The sequence below is a fragment of the Vigna angularis genome, chromosome 2 (assembly GCF_016808095.1).
Source record: "Vigna angularis cultivar LongXiaoDou No.4 chromosome 2, ASM1680809v1, whole genome shotgun sequence".
NCBI lineage: Eukaryota > Viridiplantae > Streptophyta > Magnoliopsida > Fabales > Fabaceae > Vigna > Vigna angularis.
The window spans coordinates 1,548,170-1,572,527 of record NC_068971.1 but is presented as its reverse complement, the minus strand read 5'-3'; the positions used below and the strand labels follow the sequence as shown (position 1 = coordinate 1,572,527).

Genomic DNA, 24,358 nt, shown 5'->3' with positions numbered 1-24,358 from the left:
TATATATATATATATATATATATATATATATATATATATATATATATATATATATAATAAAAATATAAATTTTAATAAAAATATCAGTATTATATTTATATAAAATTTAAATTTAGTCGGAAATGAAAAAAATTACTTTAGTTTGAAAAAAAAATGAAAACTTATGAGCATTAGAACAGTACAGATGAAATCAGTATCTTGAGTTTGACCATCCCTCTCAATTCTGTATAAAGTCCTTTCTCTGTTAACACAGACCAAGGAAACAAGGTTAAAATTCCCATTAGTCCCAAAAGGTAAATAAACTGCACCTTATCTCAGATTGTGAAGTCGATGTGGGACTTATGCAATTGACTCAGCCGGTGTGGGACTTCGTAAAATGGCTCAGATTTTAACAAAATTTACCTGTGATGTGATCTTTTTATAGCATGCTATGATTATTTGAGGTAGTTTGATCACAGTTCATGGTGTAATACCTTTGGAGACTTGAATTTTCAGCAGTTAGCTAAGAAATAACATATTAAAACTGAAAATAAATTATAGTAAATATAAGTAATATTATAATATAAAGGGCAATAAAATATCTGTCCGGTATTTTCTATCACCCTGTCATTTGATATATTTTTATAATAAATTTATTAAAATATTTGGGGTTCATATCATTACAATTACATAATATTATCGAAAAAAAACTAGGTGGGAGGGGAGCATATACGTATATCATGACTCAAAATCACCACGTTCTAATTCTTATCCATTTCTTGAGGCAGAAAAAAGCGGAACATGAACACCAGTGGTATGCATGGCACAATGATTGATTCTTCATCTGGAGCACTTTGAAAAGGTGAATATGGAAGTAGAGATCAAGCTTCGTCTCCCAGACTCAGCCACTCACCAAAAACTCTCCAACCTACTTGCTCCTTTCCACACCAAAACCTTAATCCAAGAAAACATCTTCTTCGATGGCACAAACAAGGAACTCACTTCCAACCTCGCCGTTCTCCGAATCCGCTTCTACAACCTGGAAGGGTGCATCCTCTCCTTGAAGGCCAAGCCAGTGATCTCGGCCGGAATCAGCCGCATGGAGGAACATGAAGAGCCATTTGACCCTGCACTTGGGCGTGCATGCATTGCTGAACCATGGAGGCTCTTATCAGTGGATTCTTCCACGGTGATCAAGAGGGTAAGGGATGAGTACGGTCTTGGAGAAAATGGAGTGGTGTGCTTAGGTGGGTTTAGGAATGTGAGGGCTGTGCATGAATGGGAAGGGTTGAAACTGGAACTGGATGAAACCAACTATGATTTTGGGACCAGCTACGAGTTGGAATGTGAGAGTGCTGATCCAGAGTCACACAAGAAACTTCTCGAGGAGTTTCTTCAAGAAAATGGGATCAGTTATTCTTATTCTAAAGTTTCGAAATTTGCTTTTTTTCAGTCCAGGAAGCTGCCAGAATTTTGAGAAACCTCGTTAGCAATTATTATTGTTGAATGCAAGGCGTTGTTCTTTACTTCGTGCAAATGCGGTCTATTAACTAGATTACAATGCTCTTTATTTCGTACAAAACTATTTAGTGTTTACCAAAGTTAAAAGCACACACTGTTTACACTCTTATTTGGAATCTGACCATAGAAGGCAATTCAATAGGTAACCCAATCCTACAATAAGCATAAGCCATGAACCTGTGACTTATAATATTTACAAGATTGTAGATGATAGAGGCACAAGAATATTAAGCGTGTTCCAAAGGAACATGACTTAATGCCATTTTCTGCAGTAAAAACTAAGGGCACAAATTAACAATTTCGGTGGCAGGTTTCTGTGTGAATCACGCGCACAACCACTTGTAAATTGAAATCCAGATTTTACTGAAAAGGAAGTCATGTATCTCTTTCCAAGCTTATAGGTAAAAACAGAGAGGAGCCTGCATGGTATAGTGAAATAGAATCTCTGCATTGATTTAGTACTTTAAAATACTACATTTCAAAGTACTGCAGGAGTAGAGTAAATATCCAGAATTGCTAATGTCTCAAAGAGCTTCAACGGGTATCCTCTGACTGCCCCAAAGTGCAAATAGCAAGTGCATCCAACTAGTATATCCCTGGTTTATTAAATAAATTTACATGACTAACTTGCAACGGTTGTGACAGTATGACGATGGAAGCAAGCAAACACTAAGACATTTCACAAATATCATTCATACATTTAAATAAACATTAAGAATCTGTTATCGGGAAATCGATCATTTAGTTCAAACCTCATAAGGCAACTCGTTGGCCTATTTACTGTGTTATGTATAACCATCATGAGCAATTTTTCATACTGCTGAATGGAGGATTCCATACTAACAACTATAAGGCAATAGCTAATTCAGGTTACATCAGTTTAAGCATGAAGATGATTGTACACTAGAACATTGCAAGAAAAGAGAAGGAACAGCTTAATAATTACGCTCTTCAGAAGTTCCTGAAAACACCCAGAAAATCTTGCCACAGTTTTAGAGAACAGAACTCAACGGCCACGACCACGGCCACGTCCACGGCCCCTTCCTCGTCCTCGGCCCAAAGGTTTCCCTGGAAGAGTAATAAAAAAATATGCTAACATTAAAACCGGAGGAACCCGGCAAGAAATAATTAGAATGTACCGAGTATGGATGAAAAATTTGTAGTCAAACTACAGACATTACCGGCAGTTGGCTTCTTGGGTTTGATCTTAGGTGTCTCTTCCACAAGCAAGGTTTCGAGATTCAAGCTGTCAGGAAGAATATAGTATCGTATGTTGTTACCCCTTACACTGAGATGATCCAGAGTCACTGGATTTTTCCCTTTCAGTGTTAGTTTAACTGTTTTCAAATGAGTGTTCATACTGATATCAACACCTGTTGCAAAAGTCTTAAAATCAGTATCTCAAAGTTCTATTTTTGGGCAAGAGACACCTATTGGTGGAGTTATACCAGGAAGAAGCAAGATATCTTTACTTTAAGTAGAAAAACTCGCTACACCCAAAATTCATAAACGATGTACTTCATGTTCACTTATTATCTACAAAAGGAGGTGAAGGGAGACGCTTATTCATGACATGCCGAATATCACATCCATGTGACTGGATCAAACTCAATAAGATGGGTACCAAGTACAAAATTTAACGGAAGAGGATGCATTAATTTAAATCAGACAATTGAAATGTCATATGACACTTGTTACTACTTGAAAAAGATTCAAACTCTCTCCAGTCTGAATTGAGGAAGAGATCACTATAATCAACTAAAAGCACAAGGTAAGCCTAGTTTATTAGTTTCACTATCCGAAAAGTTTCTCCTCCAAAATGCAAATTCCAAGAATATACAGAGCCCCCTGAAAAGATAAATTTGGGAGTGAGAATTATGCTTAGAAGACAGGTGATTGAAGGCTCGAGATTTTCCACAACAGGATCATTTCCCCGCAATTATTCCAAAAACAAAAAGGACTTAATACAAGAAACAACCATCATCCAAGCCCCAGAGGCAACATCTGTCAAACCACCGTACCAGAAGGAATTGCAGTTTCTCATGTTATCATCCAACACAACATATCACAGTCTAAATTATACTCCGAATTAACCACACAATCAACTACTCTGTACAGGAAACATAAGTAATTATTCAGCCAAAAATGAACGAAACCAAATTCCCAGTCCTCTCCACTTACAGGCTAAGAAAAATCTCCCACCCAACCCTATAAGAGGGTCATCTCAGTACCAGACCGAAGAAAATGCACTAAAATTTTCTACCTCGTCTAACTCAATGAATCAAAATCTGAAAAAGCCGAAGGTAATGAAATAAAGTGAAGGTGGACAAACAGGTTTGAAAGAGTACAATCCAATCAGTAATCAATCACCTAAAGAGCAGAGAACCCGAGCAAATAATTAAATGCCTCACAGTCATTAGAAACTAACAAACCCCCTCTTCCAATCCAACTCTAGTATGTTGTTTGCAAATGGTTCTACACTTCTAGTACACAAGTGAGTCAGGAAGTCTAGTTCAGTAGTAAAATTTATGTTATTAGTAAATGACTGTGCAACCCTAGTACACTGCAAAAAGAAAAAGAAAAAAAACAATCGAGGTAGAAAATGAACCTGTAATGGTTCCATGAACAACAGTGCCATTCTTGAGTTCAATGGATACGGTTTCATTGTTCAACTTCATTAAAAACCTGTTCAAACAGTGTTCACGTATAACTAGGCTTTGATCCCAGAAAATGAAATCAACAATAGCACGATAAAACAGATAAATTGACCAACACAACCAAAAGAGAGAGAAAAGAGACCTAACGAGCTTCATTTCGAATCGGAGAGTAATACTCTGTTTGCTTCGCTATTCTACTTCTGTCAACCAACATAGGGGAAAAAACAGTGTGAATTGAGCAAATAATAATGCAGAAACTTAGAATGCTACTGAATCGATTCAATTCAGAGAAAACGAAAGAAGGATCTAACGGAGGAGTTTACGGTGACTTACCTTCAGCGGCGGCCACCACGACGGCAGCCAGGGTTTTAGGGCAAAAATTGGAGAGAAAGAGAGAGGGAGGTGAAGAAACGGTTCTTTTGTAAGGGCTTAAGGGATAATTTCGTGATTTTGAATTTTGAATTTCTAAACAGAATAACGAAAGTAAAAATAATATTATAAATTTCAAGAAATCAATTGGAATTAATTCTCTGTCTGCATATTTTTTATTTTGGCTTCCATGGGGGAATTTTTGCATGCAACTTTGGCTTGTTAGTTTTAAATGTGTTTGCTATATATATATATATATATATATTAAAAAAAATTGCTTGAAATTCAAATTTTATTTTGTTTTTTTAATTTGATTAAAACAATATGTATACTTTTTATTATATGATGCATATTACTATTACTTCACACGTTCGTTAAATTGTCTTATCTATTGAATAGATTTCTAAATAAAAAATCCTACGTTACTTTCGACCGAGGAAAAATAGAAAAAGCAAAATATAATAAAAATTTATTTTATTACAAAAAAAGGTTAAATTTTAATTTTTGTTTACTTCAATGGTTGATACCTATTTTTGTTAAGGTAAATCAATAATTGGTTTAGTACTGAAGGTTATTAACTGATTTTAACTTTATATCAATAACAATAATTATTTATTGTAGATCTAAAAGTCCTAAAATTTGTAAAGAGATAAAAAAAAACTTTCTATTTTAATAAGGAAAAATAAATGTATTTTATTCTAACATACTTTATTAATGAATTTCCGCTCCATCAATACAATAATACGTTCATAATTTTATAACACTAAAAAATATTTAAAAAGATGAAAAAAAACACTTATTTATCACCAAAATAATTTTAAAATACAAGCCTGTACCGACCATTCATAGTCACCAAAACAACAGAGCCAAATCTGAAACCCACAAGACTCCTTCTTTTTGTACTTCCGTATTTCTTTCATACACTCCCAAGATTTAAAAAGTCTACAATATCCCTGTATTTTTTTTATTTCAGTCTTAATCTCTCTCATAAACTTGGTTTTTTGTGTTTTAAAAGATATTATAAATAGAAATTAGTGGAATTTATTTTAAGTCGATAAAATTATTTAAATCACCAATATGGGCTGGGCTAAAATATTTTTTTATGAGTTTACTAAAAACAATGAGATGCGTAGGATATCATATCTACTGAAGAAGTTATATATATTTTTTAGTATTACAAAATTGTTAATAATCATGCACTATCACTTTAATCACTGTAGAGTGGATATAAAAAATGAATTAATTGAAAGAGGAAGAGCTTTATAATAAAAAATTAAAGTACTCAAATTGATTCATATGGGAATAAATTATATATAAAAAACGTATTATGTCCAAGTTACATTTTTCATTGAAGAAAAAAAAAGTCTACTAATTATAAATTGACGGCAAATAGTATTTGCAAGTTATATAGGAAAAAAAGAAAAGTGATAAAGATGGAAAGCCACTTTCACACTCGCTGCGTAGTGCGTGGGGTCGCAACATTATTGAATTTTAACCAAACCAACATCATGAGAATATATTTTTTTTATTAATTAAAGATTGTGAATAGTTTTGACTTTAAAGTAGTGTAATGAGATTAATGAACTTCAAAACATATATATTCTTCTGGTATTAATTTTTTTCAATTTATTTTAGAACAAATAACCTATTTTCTTATCAAATTTTATAGCTTAGATATTTTTCAAGTGGAGAAGACAATGTTTTTAGGCGGTCAAAGCGTAATTTGGAAGAAAAATATGATTAAATGTATGACAAACAAAAAATATGATTATATGTGCCAACTTTGACTTGGTGACTTATTTTTATAAGAAAACTTTATAATTATCATAAAGAATTTTAATAAGTCTAATACCAATAATTCTAAGGGATGATGATATAAATTGTGTGGATTGATTAAAAAAAATGTTTGAAGAATTGAGTATTTTGGTTTAGGTTTGTCTTGTATAAAACATAACTTGTACGAGTTAATAACATAGACTTATATAATCCACATTATGTGATTTGTCTCAAAATGCATCTACGATTTATAATGTATTCACTCGTATAAGTATTTGTGTGAATTTATTATTAATTAATTTTATCTTTTATAAGTTTTCAATTATGTTTGATAATTTTAGTTATGTATGTATTTGTTATGAAATTTCTAATAGAATTTTACTTAAGAATTAAAATTTATAAAATTATAAATATTACTATTTTAAAAATAGGTTTATATAATTTATTGTTTTTACTAATTTAATTAAATAAAAATAAAGTCAGTAAAAGTTTATATTTGATATTTTATACGAGAAAATTATAAAATAAATAATTATTTGTATGGGTCGGCAAACCAAATATTATGCAGATCATCAGATAAATTAGTTTAATATAGAAGAAACTAGACTGTTTTTTTTATACAAAAGCAAAAATATCAAAACAAAGTAGCTCGGTTTACATTGTCATTCTTAAATTTAATTAAATTATTGACTTACAAATTTTGAGTTAAACTTAATTTAATCTCATTAAACTAAAGTTATCTCAATTTAATACTTTAATTTAGCAATATTATTTTGAATATAAAATGTTTGATCATATTTGGTATAGGTTTTATGCTTCGAACAGAGGAAGGTAAAATGATGGTCGAATCCGACACTTCCATTAATCAATGATATCTTCATGGCGCCAAAAACGCAAACATGACAATTACAGTTGGTGAGGAAATCCACACACGACAAAACGAAGTTAAATCAATAAAGAAAAAATAAAATAATAATTAGTCATTAATTGTTGTTGCAATCATTTCCTTTTTTTAATTCTATACTTTGAGAAATCAAATACCAAAACAAAACTATTTTACTTAGTTTTACCCAGAGTTTTTAGGAGGAATAGTTGCTAAGTATCTTTTAAAGCATCCACGTCTCTTTTTATTTTTCTTTTTTTTGACCCCAATGATGTTTATGTCGGCTGTGTCCTTTTCCTTCATGGTATAACAAAAATTGGGCTGCAACCATTCATTAATTGAATACCCCAATTTGCTTTCTTGCAAAAGGAGGCGACCCTGATTGGTTTTGTTGCATGCAGTGAAGTTTCTGGATTATGGGTACCCGCATAATCCAAAAAGGTCTTACTTTTCAAAGGATTGCCAGAGAAGGTTGGTTATTTCTGCATATACTTCTTCTGTTTCTCCATCTTCTTTTACTTCTTCTTCTTGATTCTTGACGATGATGACTGTGATGATGATCGTGGGGATGGTGAAGTATGAGTCTTTTATTAGAGTGAGGTTTGTAAAGTCATGATTTTGTTGGGATCTTGATTAGCTTGTGCTTTTGTCAAAGAAGGTTTCTATTTTTTATTTTTGTTTCTAGTGGGATCAGAATCATTTTGTTTCCTTATTATTTTTCATGAATTGGAGAACGTTATCATTTCATTTTTCTGGGTTGTCTCTTTCCAATAATCACACCTTGTTTCTATTACCGGAGTGCTTTACACTGTTTCTTTGCTGTCAGTGATTGAACACAGTTGAATCAGATTCATTGACAGGTTGATTTGATTATTTCTTCCTCCTGTATGCTTTTATTTTGATATTATTGTAATTTTATATTTTACTTGTTTATGTTTGGTTTGCTACTAAATTAGTATGGTTCAATTTTAGACTAATCTCACCAGTTGCTGCTGTGTGTTTATTTTTTTCTTCCTGTTTTGCAATATTGATTTTGTTAGACAGAATATAATGAAGAATGTGCTTTAGGTTATGATGTCTCTCCTATGAGATTTTTAATGGTGTTTATTTTTCTGAAATTGATCTTTCTTTAATTTCTTTTCTCCTTAATTTATTTAGGTCTATTTTGCTGATAGAGCATTAAAATCATTCCCAGGAAGTGTTCAAGAATAGGAAGCGCTAGATTCCACACCCTCTATTTTATTAATCCTTTGGTCTACAACAGATGAGATGTAATATAGAAGGTTGGTTTGTGATTCTTCTTGCTTTGGATTCACTGTTTGAAAAGGAAAGAAATGACCAAATAGATTATATTTATGACTTATCAGCATGCATTCATCATTTTTATTTTCTTGTTACAGGTATTGTGATTTATTGCAGACAGTTTCATTGGTGTTTAGGGAGTGCTTCCAGTGTATCAACTTATCTTGTAGAGTAATAATTGCAGAATGGAGTCTAAAGAAGCAGCAAGTGTTATTTTAAATTTGATGGGTCTTGATAAAGTGCCTAACCAACATCCTGTCAGAGATAAACAGAAAGTGCTCTCTGAGAATTACCAGCAGAAAGTTGCTTCCATTGGTGTCAGAAGGAAGCGTTCATCTCATCAGCATCATTCCTTCGGAATGAATACTAGTGAAAAGGACAAATCTGAGGATGTTTTAGAAGTGTTCAAAGCACTCAGGAGAAGTAAGCATCATAACCCATCAAAAGGAAATGGGAAAGAGAATCCCGGTTCTAGCAAAAATTCTCAGTTGGCTGATGGGCTGCTCCAAGAGATAGGTTATCCTGAAAAGCAATATAGAAAGAAAAAATCTAGTCATATGAATTTTGGTAAGCCAAGTTCAAGATCTTTCAGTAAAATTTCAGAGGAGATTTCTATGCAATCCGGAAATGTTGCAAATGGAGCTTTACATAGTGCATCAACTTCTTTTTTCAGAGGGAATGAAGTTCTTTCCAATGATATGCTGAAGCCTGCTTTAAATATTTCAGTTAATGAGATCCAATTCAATTTCCCAATCTTCTGTTCAGATGGTTCATATATAGGCTCTCAAGCCAGGAGGAAAACTTTGGAACAGAGGGATGTGACTGAAAAGGTTCATGAACTTAGACCATTTGGTCGAGACTGTATACATAGCCAATTGCATATGATCTGGGAAAAAGGGAATGGAGCAAGAAATTTGACACATCAAAGGGGATATGGTAATGTTAGAATTAAGGCTGATGATAATTATAGCTTTGCTAGAAGAGTGCCAAGACCTCTTTGTTCAGCTTCAGCTCTTACTGATAATTGTGGAACTATGAATCAGGATATCTTGTTTCATAGATATTGGGGTTTGAGAAAAAATGCATCCTCAAATTGGTCATCATGGAACTCGAAGTATCAATATAATGGCCAGAAAGAATGTTTAGAAGACGTGAACCTCAGTTCTGGGGGTGAGAAATTCCCTTCCTTTTGCTCATATTTCAATAGTGATCATACTGAATTGCCAAGTTCTAGTTCTTCTCCCACCTTTATAGACGAACAGATGTTTCAAGAGAGAAACGTAATGAATGATGAAGTGAAGAACAGAAAGTATGATGACAGTAATATGTGGAAGCAAAATGTTGTGTCTCTTCACTCATCAGTTGAATTCTTGGTATCTGATGCAACAGCTGAGGTTGTTGACTGGACACATAGTCCAACCGAACATCAATCTAAATCAACAGCCTTCGTTTTGTCACAAGAAATTGATTGTTTGAATCATACTTCATATACCTCAAAGCAGCAGGTTTGTTCTTTCTTACTAAAAATGATTCGGATTACTCATATTTTCCAGTTAGATGAATATTCAATCAATCATTTTGGTGTCAGAATTTGTATATTTAATGGAAACATGCATGAATTGTCCATAATAGAGTAATATTATTGTTTCAGGTGTGCTATGCATTTTATCACTTTACCAATGATGAAAATTCCCAAATTCATGTGACTTGCTAAAATTTAGTCTTCAAATGCATGAGAAATATTAGAAGTTTTATTTCCTCATTCAATATTAACTGATCACATGTGGAAGTTCTCTGTGCTTAATAGTTCAAGCAATGCAAATACCCTCATTGACAGTGATTACCAGGCGGTGTAAATCTAATCTCCCTAATATTGTGTCTGATGGAGATAGAAGTTATATTAAGAGTATTTAGTGGTATTCAAGTGACTCTTTTTATTTGTAACTACTATATCATTGTTATAGAATTCTACAAGTTATTTTCAATCAATAAAATACATTTGAAGGTATTATAGAATGTTAGCCAAAAAGGAAAAGAATAAAACATAGAAAGAAATACAATCAAAACAAAGATCAATTCAATCTCCAAATTATCTTCCTCCTGTTCTAAATTTTATGGTACAAAGTTTTGCATCTTTTAATAGTACCAACATTTTATCTTTTCAACTTATACATTGTATTTCCAATATAAAAACCAAGATTAAGAAATCTGATATGAATAATAGTTGAAGTAATGTCTTTCTTTTGAATCCTGACTTGTGTTATTTGGGCTACCCTTTTGAATGTATGAAAACTAGATTTATTGAGTAGGGTTTTATTTTATTCTGTTATGTTTCAGTTATACTTGACTGATGCAAAAAGATAACTATAATAGTTTTATAGTTGAAACTATTGAAGTAACTGAACTATAAATCTAAGGTAATATGTAAAATTTATACTTCCAGTGTAAGGCATTGAACATAAACATTGATTGTTGAGTTATAGTTATCATGTCAATTTTGATGTTGTGGTTTAGTTTTAGAAGTAAATGCTGCATCATTAATTTCCTTGAGTAACATTTTCAGATGTCTTAGTTATATTAAACAGTTTTTTTCACTAGATATTTTTCATATCTAACTTCTTGAGTTGAAACTTTTTGAGTTGACTTTGCTTTTTATATCATTGGATGTTACATATAAATTTTTATTTCTTCCTTATTGTTGTTATTTCAATTATGCCAAGTTTCTTCTTTAAGTTTCACTACTGAATTCTGTTTTTTTTTTTTTTAATTACAGGATAGATCAGATTTTAATGAAGGTTCTGTTCATTTGCTTTGCCACGAGGTTCACCCAGATTCCCTTGGTAGCTCTGTGGAGTCATATGAACCAAGTCCAATCTCTGTTTTGGATCCCTTATTTGGAGAAGACATTCAATTCGGCTATAAAAGTGACGATCATATATATGGTATGTATGATTATGTTGTGTCATTTGTTCTACACATAATTTGAAATCAATGCTTTATTACTTAGTTTTGCTCCTTTTAGTTTGGTATTTAATTATGAATACACCATTGTTTGTTAATTTCAGATTCATCTGAGGTGGATGATGAAGAATGTGGTTTGAATGTTTCAAGTGATGAAGATTGTGAGAATGAATATGCACATAACTCTCAAGAAAAGAAAGAAATAGCAGGATTAGTTAGAGCTGAAGAAAGTAGGGATTTCTCATACGCTGTTGAGGTTTTAACAGAGGCAAGTATATTTAATAGGAACTTGTTTACAGACTTTTCTACATGGCACTCTTCACAATGTCCAATTAGTCCTTCCGTCTTTGAAAATCTGGAAAAGAAATTTGGCCAACAACAGTTTTGGAGCAGATCTGAAAGGAAACTGCTCTTTGATCGCATTAACATTGGGTTGATTCAGATTCTTGAGCCATGCTTATTTGTTCCAATGTGGGAAAAGTCAACATCAAGAAGATTGAATGTTGAACTAAACCAGAACATTATTGAAGATGAGATGTGGGGGTTGCTTGTTGTGCAAGAAAAGAAAGCAAGTAATGAGTATGCAGACCATACACTTGAAGGGAAGATTAGATGGACAGAACTAGTTGAAGATGTTGAGGATATTGTTACAGAGATAGTTAATTTGGTAACAGAGGAGCTTGCAAACGAGATAGTTCTCTCTGTAAATTTTTGAAAGATTGTAGTTGGGAGCGGCTATTGCATTTTTCTATATTATGTTCAATTGGTGTATAGTTTCATTGAGTGGATTTTGAGAGGCTTATGGAGTCAATTTTGAGAATTAGAATTAGAATTAGGACATAGGACATAGGTATAGGTTTGATATTCTTTTACACGGAAAGATGTTTTTCATTTGTATAAAAAATTATCAGTATGTTGATTTGATTTTCATTCTATTTCTTTTTGTTTGAAATTTAAACAATTATTTAAATAAACTCCTTTACCTCCAGTATGTCCTCTCTCTATTTCTAAATTAATATCAGGAATGTTTATTTTGATAGTTTTATAGTTTTATCATAAACAAATTTCTAGTCTACATCATCCTTTTGATATAAAAATTTGTTACAATGATCTCCCCGTATAAAAACTAGATTTTTTCAAAATACATTTTAATCAGTTAATATAAAATTGTTTTTCATTCTATCTTTTTTAATATATAATAATCTTATGTAAAAAAATTAGATTTTATCTAAATACAGAAAGATATTATTAGTTGATTTGTTTTTTATTCTATCTTTTTTTTAATTTATAGTTTCCTTATAATGTAAAAGTATAATTTTTCGTTTCAGCTTTTGTAATACTGAATTTTGGGATTGGGAGGCCCGCCTTTGAGAGTTCTGCATAAGTAAGCAGCGTCTGCTCAAGACCAGCCTATAACCCCTTCAAAAATTCTTGCACATCAGAATGAGTGCTGCAAGCAGCTCCCACTGCTTGCTTTGTTTTCCTTACTCATTAGTTTAAGGCAAGTTTTAACGCAGACAGTTTCTTCGTATTTATATACTTGATGTTGAAATCTGAACAGGTACCAACCGATGTGGGACTTAATTTCGTCACACATTTTTTGAACTATGCCGGCAGCACCATTTTTAAGTTACAGAAACTAGTCCAAAACGAATTCCAAAATTAAAAACCGACCCGCATATCCTGACTCACTTTATCGTGATAGGCATCATTGATGCGACAAGAAAATGTGTGAATGGAAAAAAGCCGGAAACAACGTTGGAGTTGAATCTTTGTACTACCTGTCTCTTAAGATTTTTTTTCAGTTTTTGATACCCTTCCTATTCTTTTAACACGTGTTTCAAAATCTCATCTCAATTTTCTAAGGTACGACTCCATGCTTCAACCCTCTTATATTCTAAAGCTACCATTTGAAAATATTTTTTGAGTTCTTTTTTTTTTTTTTGTAATTTTATCTCATCTATTCCTACCCAATACAATGCAATACACAATTATTCTTCAAAGTTTAAACTATTTACAAAATAAATTAATCACGGAAGCATCTTTACTCAAGAAAAGTGTATGCATGTTACAAATATAGTAGAAGTTATTGAAAAAATTATGAATCGTATTTTCTTAAGTGTAGATTTATTGTCCCTAAGATTTATACTTTTTTTATTATTATTTTACAACAACAACCCGTTCCTTTCTTTTTTTTTCCTTATCATTATAGACTTTATATTATATGTCTAAATAAAGTTAGTGAGAGAGAAAACACACTAGTAAAAAAAGCAGATTTAAACTCGCACATTACGCCTCGGTTTTGTCAAAACCGAAGCGTATCAAAAGGCGGTGGTATTTATGTAATTCTGAACATATTATATGCCTCGGTTCTAAATCACCCGAAGCCTAATATATATACTGCCTCGGTTCGTAGATGCAACCGAAGCATATACGTTTAAAAATATGACAAAACTCTGACGCTTCAGTTGAAAACTTTTTAAAGACGAAGATACTGCCTCGGTTAACACTCAGAACCGAGACAGTATATCCTGCTCTGCCTGCCACGTTGGCCTGCTGCCACTGACAACTTTTTCGAAACGGGGTTATGGCCTCGGTCAATACGCAGAACCGAGGCAGTATAGCCTGCCCTCTGTACATTCTCAACTGCTCCTTCTGAACATTCTGATCTGCCCCTGGGATACGACCTCGGTTGCTATAAACCGAAGCCGTAGAGGCTTTTCCGCTTCGGGTTGGCGGAAAACCGAGGCATAAAGCCAAATTTAATTTGAAAAATTAAATTTACTGAAATGTTTATGCCTCGGTCTGGAAGATAGCCGAGGTAGTAGCAGCTTTCTGACTCGGTTATTTGGTTAACCGAGGTAAAAGCCTGTTTATATTTCCAGAACTGCAACGCTTCTTCTCCCTCACGCGACATTTCTCTTCTCCACTGTTCCTCCACCACTTTGCTTTTCCTCACCGCCACTCCCCCTCCTCGCTCGTGCTGTCATCGCCGGTGTTGTTCGGTTTGTTCTCCTTCTCCGTCCTCAACCGTCCACGACTCTGTGTGTCCTCTCACCTTTGACGACGCTGCTGCCTCCGCGCCGGACTCTGACGACGCTGTTGCCTCCGCCGGTCACACTCCGTCACTGTAATTGCCACCGTGCCTCGTCTACTTCCATTTGTTTTTGGCATTTCACGGTTAGTTGAATTCACTGTTGGATTGAAAAAATTTTGATAATAAAATTTTGATATATGTTTGATAATAATTGTTGTGAGATGATATATTGGTGATAAATAGAATTAGAAATAGAATTATATAGTTATTTGATCATAAAATTGTTGTTGTTGTGAGATTGATATATTTATTTGATATTTGTTTGATAATTGTTGTTGTGAGATTGATATATTTATTAGATTGTTATTTGATGATTACATTGGTATAATGGTTATTGTATTAAATTGGTTGATTTGCTGATTAGATAAAGTTTAAGGTTGGAAATCATGAGTTGTTTGATTTAATATATTGTTTGTTGTTGTGAATTAGCCTTAGTTTCCCGTTTGAGATTCAATACAAAAATTGTTTACTATCTCTAGATTTTTTTCAACAAATGTACTTTTTACAAATGAATAGAAGGAGATGGTAATAATAATTTATAAGTATTGAATCTTGAATTGTCCGGTTGGACAGTTTAAGAAGAGTAATAACTTTTTCATAGTTTATTATAACATATCAATTTTAATATACATGTCTTAAATTTCATGAAAATTTGCCGTTGTGTTTTTGTATTGATCTTCGGGTGCATATTTGATTGTGATTTATAATCACTTTCATTTCGTGTAACCTGAAGACCAATGCGAAATGCTGGCAAAATTTCGTGAAATTTAAGATATGTTGTTTAAAATTGATATGTTTAATAAACTAAAAAAAGTGAATCTTCTTGAATGGGATAGGGTCACACCTTGAATACAAACACGATCAAAGTGATCATTCAAGATTATTGAGATTGTGTAAACAATTTCAGTAAACATGCGTACGGATAGAGGGTGGATGAATTTACCACGCATCAGCACTGAGTACGAGAGAGGGGTAGAAGACTTTATACAGTTTGCGCAACGTAATGCGAGTACAAGTGGTGATGATGAAGTCAAGTTCAGATGTCCATGTGTGAACTGTTTGAATGGGAGGAAGTTGAACGCAACTGATATTAGGGAACATCTTATCTGTGATGGTTTCATACGAAGTTATACAACATGGATATGGCACGGCGAATCAACAGACTTTCCAACTGTCTCTCCAACTGGAAATGTTTATGATTCCACAATGGATATGGAAGATGAAGCAGAAGAAGACAACTTAGAGGACATGATCCGCGATGTTGGCGCAGAAGCTTTTGCCCAAGCGCATGTGTATGAAACGATGTCCACTGATGCGGAGACTCCTTTGTATGCGGGTTCAACTAAGTTCACACGGTTGTCAGCGGTGTTAAGGCTGATGAATTTAAAGGCGAGCAATGGATGGAGTGATAAGAGTTTTACAGAATTGTTGTCGTTGTTGAATGAAATGCTGCCAAATGGAAATACGTTACCCAATCGTAATTATGATGCAAAAAAAATTCTTTGTCCGATGGGTATGGAATATAAACGGATACATGCATGTCCGAATGATTGCATATTATATAGGAATGAGAATGAAGTTTTGATAAAGTGTCCAAAATGTGGGTTATCACGATACAAGTCAAAAAACAACGGTGAAGAAGGTGGCATCACAGAAAAGAATGGTTCTGCTTTGAAAGTAGTTTGGTACCTTCCACTAGTTGCCAGACTTAAGCGTTTGTTTGCAAATCCCAAAGACGCTAAAAACCTAAGATGGCATGCAGATGAGAGAACAACTGATGGGATGCTTCGTCATCCGGCTGATTCCAAGCAATGGAAAATTATTGATCAAGAATTCCCCCAATTTGGTGAAGAATGTAGAAATCTTAGGTTTGGCTTAGCTACTGATGGAATGAATCCATTTGGTAATTTAAGTACCAATCACAGTTGTTGGCCCGTTATACTGATAATTTACAACTTATCTCCTGGATTGTGCATGAAAAGAAAGTACATGATGTTGTCAATGTTGATATCTTGTCCAAAGCAGCCTAGAAAGGACATCGATGTTTATCTAAGGCCACTAGTTGAAGACTTGAAGTTGTTGTGGGTTGATGGGGTTGAAATATTTGATGCCTTTGCTTCAGAAACTTTCATGATGCATGCCATGTTATTTTGCACCATTAATGACTTCCCAGCTTATGGTAATTTGTCGGGGTACAGTGTGAAGGGTCATAAAGCATGTCCTATATGTGAAGAAAACACTGCAACTCAACAATTAAAACACGGAAGGAAGACAGTGTATATGCGTCATCGGCGATTTTTACAATCTAATCATCCATATCGAAGGTTAAAGAAAGCATTCAATGGAGAACAAGAGAAAGACAATGCACCCATTCCACTTACTGGACTTGAAGTTGTTGAGAAAGTTAATAAAGTACATCATCAATTTGGGAAAACGTCGAAGAAGTCTTCTGTAGCGACCCCTTGGAAGAAGAAATCAATATTCTTTGATCTTCCATATTGGTCAATATTCTTTGTTCATTGCATAAGTCTCCTCCCAGCCCTCTTAGACATGCAGTAGATTGGTAAGAATCTCAATGTCTGGTCCTTTTTTTTATATAAATGTATGCTAAAAGAATTTCTTTTGATAGTTCCCTTGCAGCACATATGATGTTATCTGGGAGATCTACTGCTACAGCTAAAAAGCTTGCATGGGTTTCTCTTAAGGTTTGGTATTTTAGTCCATACTTTGTTACATTTGCTTCCATTCAAATGATGTTACTTAACATTTTATAATTATGATGATATATTGTAGTGTAATAGACAAATGGGGTCATATGAATGTGGTTACTACGTTATGTTTTGGATGATGATCATCATTCGTGCACATTACACCACTGGATGGGAAACGGTAATATTTAGGTTTGAATTTTATGTTCTCTATATTTGGATTTCATATACACTAATTGAAATCATTGTACTTTATGCAGAGATTTAATAGGACTGCTTCAATTCCAGAGAAGTCAATCCAACTTGTGAGGAAAACACTTGCAAGATATGTAATTCATTTATATAATAGTATGTAGTAGATATTAGGATATACTAAGTTTTAAGTTTATGTTTCTAAGTTGTTTTATGCTTTTCTACGTTACTATAAATTCAACATGTACATTGCATTGATTTATGCTTGAAACTTGATTTATGATTACATTTTGGATTGATTTATGCTTCTAAGAATTTGATTTATGATTCCATTCAATATATTTTATGTTTTAATATGAATTTCATTTAAAATATACGTTTCTGTAATATTCTGGACTGTTCTGGTTATAAAAAGATATGCAGGTCTGTTTCTGTGATTGGGAATGTTGCAGAAACAGACACCACTTAAAAAAAAACGTACTTATATGCCTCGGTTCTCGTAAAAACCGAAGTCAAAAGCCCACTTACTGCCTCGGTTATGGTCAAACCCGAAGCAGAATGTGTAGCGGAGGAGAAAAAAAAACACAAAAAATGAATCTACTGCCTCGGTTTGGGGCAGAACCGAGGCAGTAAAGTGGAGCTTTATGCCTCGGTTACGAAGAACCGAGGCCTAATGTGCTACGAAAAAAATAAATTAAAAAAACGTTAAACGTTTATGCTTCGGTTAGAGATGAACCGAGGCCGTAGAGTGGGACTATACGCCTCGGTTGACAACCGAGACCAAAAGTGTCTGACTTTTTACCTCGCCTGAATATGCCTCGGTTCAAAAACCGTTGCCTATAGCCAAAAATAACCGATGTCGTTTCCCCTTATTGTACTAGTGACAGTTTTTTTCTTTTCCTCAAGATCCGAATATTCTTCTTTTTTAAGTTTTACTTAATCTTAGAAATTGATTTCATAATGTGTTTATCTTTGGTTAGTATAAGATTTTCAATTTTTGTGAATTATTTGAAGAAGGTGAAAACTACACCATCAATTAGAGATACGTTAAATTATGAGGCAAGTGGAAAACAATAATTGGAATTTTCCCAAACGAAAACTTGACAATGGACAGCATCCTTTGTACTCATACCAGTTTTGCACATTTATCAAGTCCAAAACATGATTATGATTTTCAAGTAAATGACAGTTTAGTAAATGGACATCACATTTATGGGTTTGGTAATTGTTTACAAAATAAATAATTTTATAAATATAATAAAGTAGGTAAACTGTATTTAAGAACAAGATTTATAATTTTCATATTGTCATTATATAAAAAAAAATTATGAAAAACTTGCAAAATCTAAATAAAATGTATAATTTTTTTTTAAATAACAAAAAAGAAATTGACAATCACAATAAATAGTCAAGATTATATATAAAAGATATGAAAGTCTTATGTGAATAAACTTCAAGATAATTTTTATATATATTACTCAACTTCGTGTCACTTAAATGTTGAACTTGCATTCTTACATAAAACCACTTCTCAGTTTTCCCTTAAAACAAAAGCACTTCTCACCACAGATATCTCATCTGACAGAAATATATAATTGCTCTTACCTTAACAAACAACAAAGTCTCTTCTCAATCTTTTCTAAAACAAAAGCACTTCTAACCACAGATATCTCATCTGACAGAAATAATTGCTCTTACCTTAAAGTCTCTTCTCCATTTTATCTAAAGCACAAGCACTTTTAACCACAGATTTCTCATATGACAGAAATAATTGCTGTTACCTTAACAAACAACTAAAGACCTTGGAAGACTACAATTAAACTCCTGTCGTACGGCCCATTTGATAAAAGAAAAAATATCACAGGAACTGTGTGTTTGTATTGACATAGATTCATGTACGGAAAGATAAAATTATGAGAAACATGCAGTGAGCAAAAAAGCACCATTTTTTTTGTTGGTCATATATGAAAATTATTAGATTTTTGATGAAAGATCTTGGTTTGAGGTTGTTGTTGTTAGATGGAGAGATAGTAGTGGGAAAGCCATTGGTCGAAGAAATTACAAAATTGCATGATTTCTCCTAGCTGCTACTTAGCCACCCCATGGTTGAAGATAAGCAATGAGACAAACTACAAGAGGAGAGGAATCTCACTTTCTACACATATATCAATGCAATGCAAAACCTACGTTTCACGGATTTCAACCCCTTCGTCGTTTTCCATCTTCTGTGTCTATTTCTGCATGTTGCTTCATGAATTCTACATTCCATTCATTCATTTATATTAAGATATACTACTACTACTAATATTATATATTATTACTAAATTTTGATGTGTCCATTTCACCTGGAGTGGTCTCGGGAATCTTTCTCCTGTCCCACATCTATTTATAGGTACTATGAAGATTTCAAATTGTCAAATATCATGATGTTTGCGTATGCAGATTTCTTATGACTCATGATATTTTTACTGTTCATATTCAAATGCTAGTAACAATAGCAACAACACTCCACAAGCAGAAAAAAACTATTTAGTCTTTTTATTACAGGATTTCAGCGGTGAGGTTTTTCATTAAATGATGTGTCTGTGTGAAGTAAAAAAGATCCAGAATAATGTATTACAAAGGTAGTTGAACTGAGTTTGATTACTTATGCATTACAAATAGATAGATCTGATGACACTTTGAAAAAAGTTGGTTACTGAGATGGTGTGAAATAACTTTGTTTGTAGTTATTACACAAGTGGTGGAAGTGTCACCAATAAATTAGCATTGTTTGTATTTGTAAGTTGATGTATTCTGCGTTCATGCAATCAGACAAATGTTCTTACTTAGATATGTGCGTCACTGATTCAGACCTATGCATGTTTGTCTTTTCTTTTTTTTCATCTCCGATGTCGCATATATGCATATCAATACAAGAATATATCCTAAACCAATCAGAATTTGCCACACAAGGATTTCAATTAATGTTCGGAGCATAACTAGAATAACTGTTTGAGTTATTTGGAAAAGAACACATTTATATTTTAAAAAAACAGATTTATATAAAAAAACGCTTGAACATCTTGAATCTCTAATTGAAGTGGTTGGAGATAATGACACACATATTTTATTAATTGGTGTTAGAATGTGTAAATTTTTAATGATTAGAGTCCCTTGATTTCGGTCTGCTGTTATGCATTTATAAGTACATGTATTATTTATAAATTTGCAGTATTATTCTTCATTTTTAGGTTTTTACTATTTTATAAGTAAATTTATTGCGTGTGGGATAGGTGTGCTAATGTGTGAAGACTGCATATTTATTCAATGTGGGACAGAATGAAAAACAAACTATTTTTTAACAAGAAATGTTAGTTTCTGGGGACCCTCTTCCAGTTTCTCTACCATTCCACTTTTATACTAATAATCATGCGATACGACAAGACACAAACCCTAATATCAGTCCTCTACGACAGAACCGGGTCACTCGACATGGTCCTAAATCATGCATACACAACAGGGTTGGAAATGATCACAACAAGGAGATATCTTTGTTGTATAACGATAACCTTACAATGAGCTTTGTGATTATCGTATGTGTACAACAGACAGACAGACACATGTCAGCATTGGCCACATCAGCCACATTTTATAATATTTTATAACTGTTATCCTCAAATTAAATTACAGGGAAATCTTTCACATGCTGATATGGCACAGTGTTATTTGCTAACTCAAACACCCTCTCTATCAGTAGTACTGTACCATTTGGTGATAATATCTTCACATATAAAACTCCAGAAAAAGGAAAAAAATAATAAGAACTTGATTATAACTCAGAATATTAGTAGTTTAATGAACTTAAAGTAGAAATATATTATTAAAATGATGGTCAAAAGCAAGTGAATATGAAACTATCGTTGTCCAGAAAAGATAGTAGGGAGAGGAGGACCACATACACTATAGATCCGTGCTTATTCCGTATGTGAGAACCCCATTTTTGATTACATACAGCATATGTTTATTTAGCAAGTGCATTGGAAAGTTGAAGGGACCACTTATGCATGCATGGTGGTGAAGCTAAGGAGAACAGAGAGAAAGGTGAGATCATTTTCAATGGCTGCTGCTTAGTCATTGGCAGCACCTTTAGTGGAGTCTGAGATCATCTTCTGTATCATTTGGCTTGTCTCTTCTTCCGACATTCGGTCCTCTTTGCTCTTAGCTTTGGCATACTCCTCAAAAAAATCCTTGTTTTCTTTCTCTAGCTCATTCCACACTGCACACATATGTATTCATGTACACACACAAAACATGTTCATTCAATGTACCGATATGCATCATCATGTGACTCACGTGCATGCTCCTTCTGTTCTTGGATTCTTTGGATGGTGAGGAAACTTACTAGTACTAAAAATTAGTGAACTCAAACATACTTGTATATATGTTTTCTAAGATTTGAGAGATAATATATATATTGAATGAAAACATATAAGTACAGTGAAGGACACTGTGGTTGAATCTCACAAGTATGTTTGTTGCATTCAATAATTGGTCCTATTTGAAATCTCACATGTATAGTAGTTACAGAATTAAAAATTTGTTTGAACAGATTTCTAACTTATAAAAAAAAAGGGAAGGAGAAGTTAATGAATTTATTTTCATAAGATAAAATTCTTTCATTTACACATAAATTACTTTTAGCTGAAAGAAAACACAGATTACTTTTAACTTGTAAAAGGAAAATTCTTATTTTGTTTCCCACAAATGTTTACGAGGGAGTTTATTCAAAAAGGGTAAACATCTGAACAGGAGAGAAAAAAATAAAAACATTGATCATCTGCTCTTTAATTGGTATGGTTGTTCTCAAATAATTAAGTCACAGTTTAAATTTTTGTGATATAAAATTTCATTCAGAAAAATAAATCTCAATATTATACAGTCTTTGACTAAAAACTCTTGGAATCTGTATGGCAGAGAGTGATGCACAGAATTCAATAAACAGCTAGATTATAATTAATATAAGTACTAAACTCAATTGAAAAAATGGTAAAGATTAATACAGAGTCTTACATGTCTAATTTAACCGCATATAACTCTAAGAAGCTTCAAATTAACCTAGGAAAATTTTCAAGGCTGAAGCACAATATATATAGACCCAAAAGTTTGAAACATGTTTGGTGAAATGCTCAAAAAATGAATTATTTGATCTAACAGTATCAGTATTTTTGTCAGCTAGCAAAGTCCTAGTCAGAAGTGGAAGTTGAAGGTGGCTTTATAAATTCTCAAAGCAAGAAATTGAAGGTGTTAACTAGTTAACCAATCAAAAGGGGTTCGTTGATACAAGTGTTGAAAGTGATTTTACATTTTGAAATGATCTGATCATGTATATCTTTGATCTTGTAGGGAGTTGAAATGGTGCAAAATCTTGTTTGTAAAGCATATGTTATGATAATTAAAGAAGAAAAGGTTGGAACGAACAAAGAAGAGAAGATAATACCAGTGGATGTTATGACAGGCTTGATATTTGCATGCTTGGAGAGAGCCTCCATGCATTCTTCCTTTGACATGTGAAAGATCAAACACTTCTCAATGAGGTGCTGCACCTGAAATTTGGTAGAAAGACGATCAGAAGAAGAGAAAATGATGATGAACGGAAGAAGAGAAAATGAAAAGTAGGTATTACCATGTGAATGTAAGATGCAGAAGAATGAGAAGGCTCTGCCATGAGAATATGTGAAAGTGTGAGTGGTAGAAGGTGCAAATGTGAAGAAGATTAATGCAGAGGGAAGGCAATAAAAAATAGTATAATGTGGAGGGTAGAGAGGTAGGGTAGAGAGTCCCACGTGAGAGATAGATGATCATTGGCTGAGAGGGGATTAGAGGAGATTGTAAATGACCACTCCTTTGTCTTGTGCATGTGCCACCAGAGGTGCCTCATGCACGTGATTTGTGGGACACCCCCACATACATCTCCCTCAAACAGACAAACTCAGATCATCGATTGATGCCACATCTTTCCCACCATTTTCCGCAACCGAAACATCTTTCGTTTGATCATCCTGTATCTCTCTTTCCCTTTTACTTTTCCACTATCATCAAAAACTTTACTGTTCACGGTGAATCTCAGTTTAAATTCTATGTCGAGAAAAAGGATACTTATGTAAGTTTTAATTAGTCAGAAAAGTTGAATTCATACATGTTTCAAACTTCGATGCTGTATGATTTTCAAACTTTTAAAACGAATATATATAGTTTTTTTTACTTGATTCTACGTAAAACTTTTTTTTTCTGTATTAATCTGTTTTTTATGCTGATATTTGAATTAAAAGGTGATAAATTTTAAAAGAACTAAAAACATTTAGAGAAGTGTTTTCATTATTTTCAAAGTTTACGTATTCAAATGTATCTCAATTCTAATTTTTCATTCAAATTCAAAAATTTAAAATATATTTAATAAAAAATATAAGAAAAATAAAAATGAGTGTAAATTTTATTTAAAAAGTATATTTTAATCTAACTTTATCTCTATAAAACCAGTTTATAAGATAAGATTTTCATTTTTTTTATATAGTTTAAACTGATCTTATCTCTAATATATATTCTAGTTTGTATGAATTTTTTTAACATTGCATATTAAATAAGGTAATTAAAGTAAATTAAATATGTAAATGAAAAAAACTCATAAATTCATGATTTTTTTACCAGTAGGTCAGGTTTAATTGTTGTTGTGTTTGTGTGATTGAATTCTCCTGAGAAGATGCATCACTCACTATCAGTTTCGTTTTCATTTATAATAAATGTTTACATAAGGATATCTCAGTTCACCATCATATTTGTTTTATGCAAACTGTGTAACTATTGTTGATGTGAAGATTTCATGTACAATATGATCAGTTGATTAGTTTATTAATCAAACTTTTTTGTTTTTTAA

At 32.9% G+C, this 24,358-nt stretch overlaps 4 protein-coding genes, 1 long non-coding RNA gene and 1 other non-coding gene across 13 annotated transcripts; 3 read left to right on the top strand and 3 right to left on the bottom strand.

Annotated features, from left to right (window-relative positions):
* The first annotated feature begins 653 nt into the window (after positions 1-653).
* On the top strand, positions 654-1,505 carry LOC108326766 (triphosphate tunnel metalloenzyme 3). Its single transcript, XM_017560320.2, has one exon. It carries the CDS (start codon positions 848-850, stop codon positions 1,454-1,456), a length of 609 nt encoding a protein of 202 aa, XP_017415809.1. The 5' UTR covers positions 654-847; the 3' UTR covers positions 1,457-1,505.
* A 660-nt stretch (positions 1,506-2,165) lies between these two features.
* Positions 2,166-4,638, bottom strand: LOC108326767 (small nuclear ribonucleoprotein SmD1a). Its single transcript, XM_017560321.2, has 5 exons — positions 4,491-4,638; positions 4,300-4,357; positions 4,109-4,185; positions 2,682-2,873; positions 2,166-2,568 (listed from the first exon to the last, which is right to left on the bottom strand). The coding sequence occupies exons 2-5, from the start codon at positions 4,311-4,313 to the stop codon at positions 2,507-2,509; spliced, it is 345 nt and encodes a 114-aa protein (XP_017415810.1). The 5' UTR covers positions 4,314-4,357; positions 4,491-4,638; the 3' UTR covers positions 2,166-2,506.
* Positions 4,639-7,420: 2,782 nt separating this feature from the next.
* LOC108327046 (uncharacterized) lies at positions 7,421-12,383 on the top strand. Of its 8 annotated transcripts, none has more exons than XM_052873319.1 (5): positions 7,421-7,656; positions 8,381-8,468; positions 8,672-9,992; positions 11,261-11,429; positions 11,553-12,383. In XM_052873319.1, the coding sequence occupies exons 3-5, from the start codon at positions 8,673-8,675 to the stop codon at positions 12,161-12,163; spliced, it is 2,100 nt and encodes a 699-aa protein (XP_052729279.1). In that variant the 5' UTR covers positions 7,421-7,656; positions 8,381-8,468; position 8,672; the 3' UTR covers positions 12,164-12,383. The 8 variants fall into 8 exon arrangements, with proteins under 8 accessions (XP_052729279.1, XP_052729278.1, XP_052729280.1 ...); XM_052873318.1 differs by having other exon boundaries at positions 8,344-8,468; XM_017560728.2 differs by having other exon boundaries at positions 7,423-7,656; positions 8,586-9,992.
* A 413-nt stretch (positions 12,384-12,796) lies between these two features.
* On the bottom strand, positions 12,797-12,953 carry LOC128195703 (U12 minor spliceosomal RNA). The gene has a single exon (XR_008247499.1). It is a non-coding gene; the product is annotated as a U12 minor spliceosomal RNA (small nuclear RNA).
* A 4,245-nt stretch (positions 12,954-17,198) lies between these two features.
* Positions 17,199-17,709, top strand: LOC128195484 (uncharacterized). Its single transcript, XR_008247081.1, has 3 exons — positions 17,199-17,250; positions 17,339-17,434; positions 17,514-17,709. It is a non-coding gene; the product is annotated as an uncharacterized LOC128195484 (long non-coding RNA).
* Positions 17,710-21,283: 3,574 nt separating this feature from the next.
* Positions 21,284-23,265, bottom strand: LOC108328449 (uncharacterized). The gene is made up of 3 exons (XM_017562319.2): positions 23,111-23,265; positions 22,925-23,030; positions 21,284-21,703 (listed from the first exon to the last, which is right to left on the bottom strand). Exons 1-3 carry the CDS (start codon positions 23,150-23,152, stop codon positions 21,555-21,557), a joined length of 297 nt encoding a protein of 98 aa, XP_017417808.1. The 5' UTR covers positions 23,153-23,265; the 3' UTR covers positions 21,284-21,554.
* Positions 23,266-24,358: the final 1,093 nt, after the last annotated feature.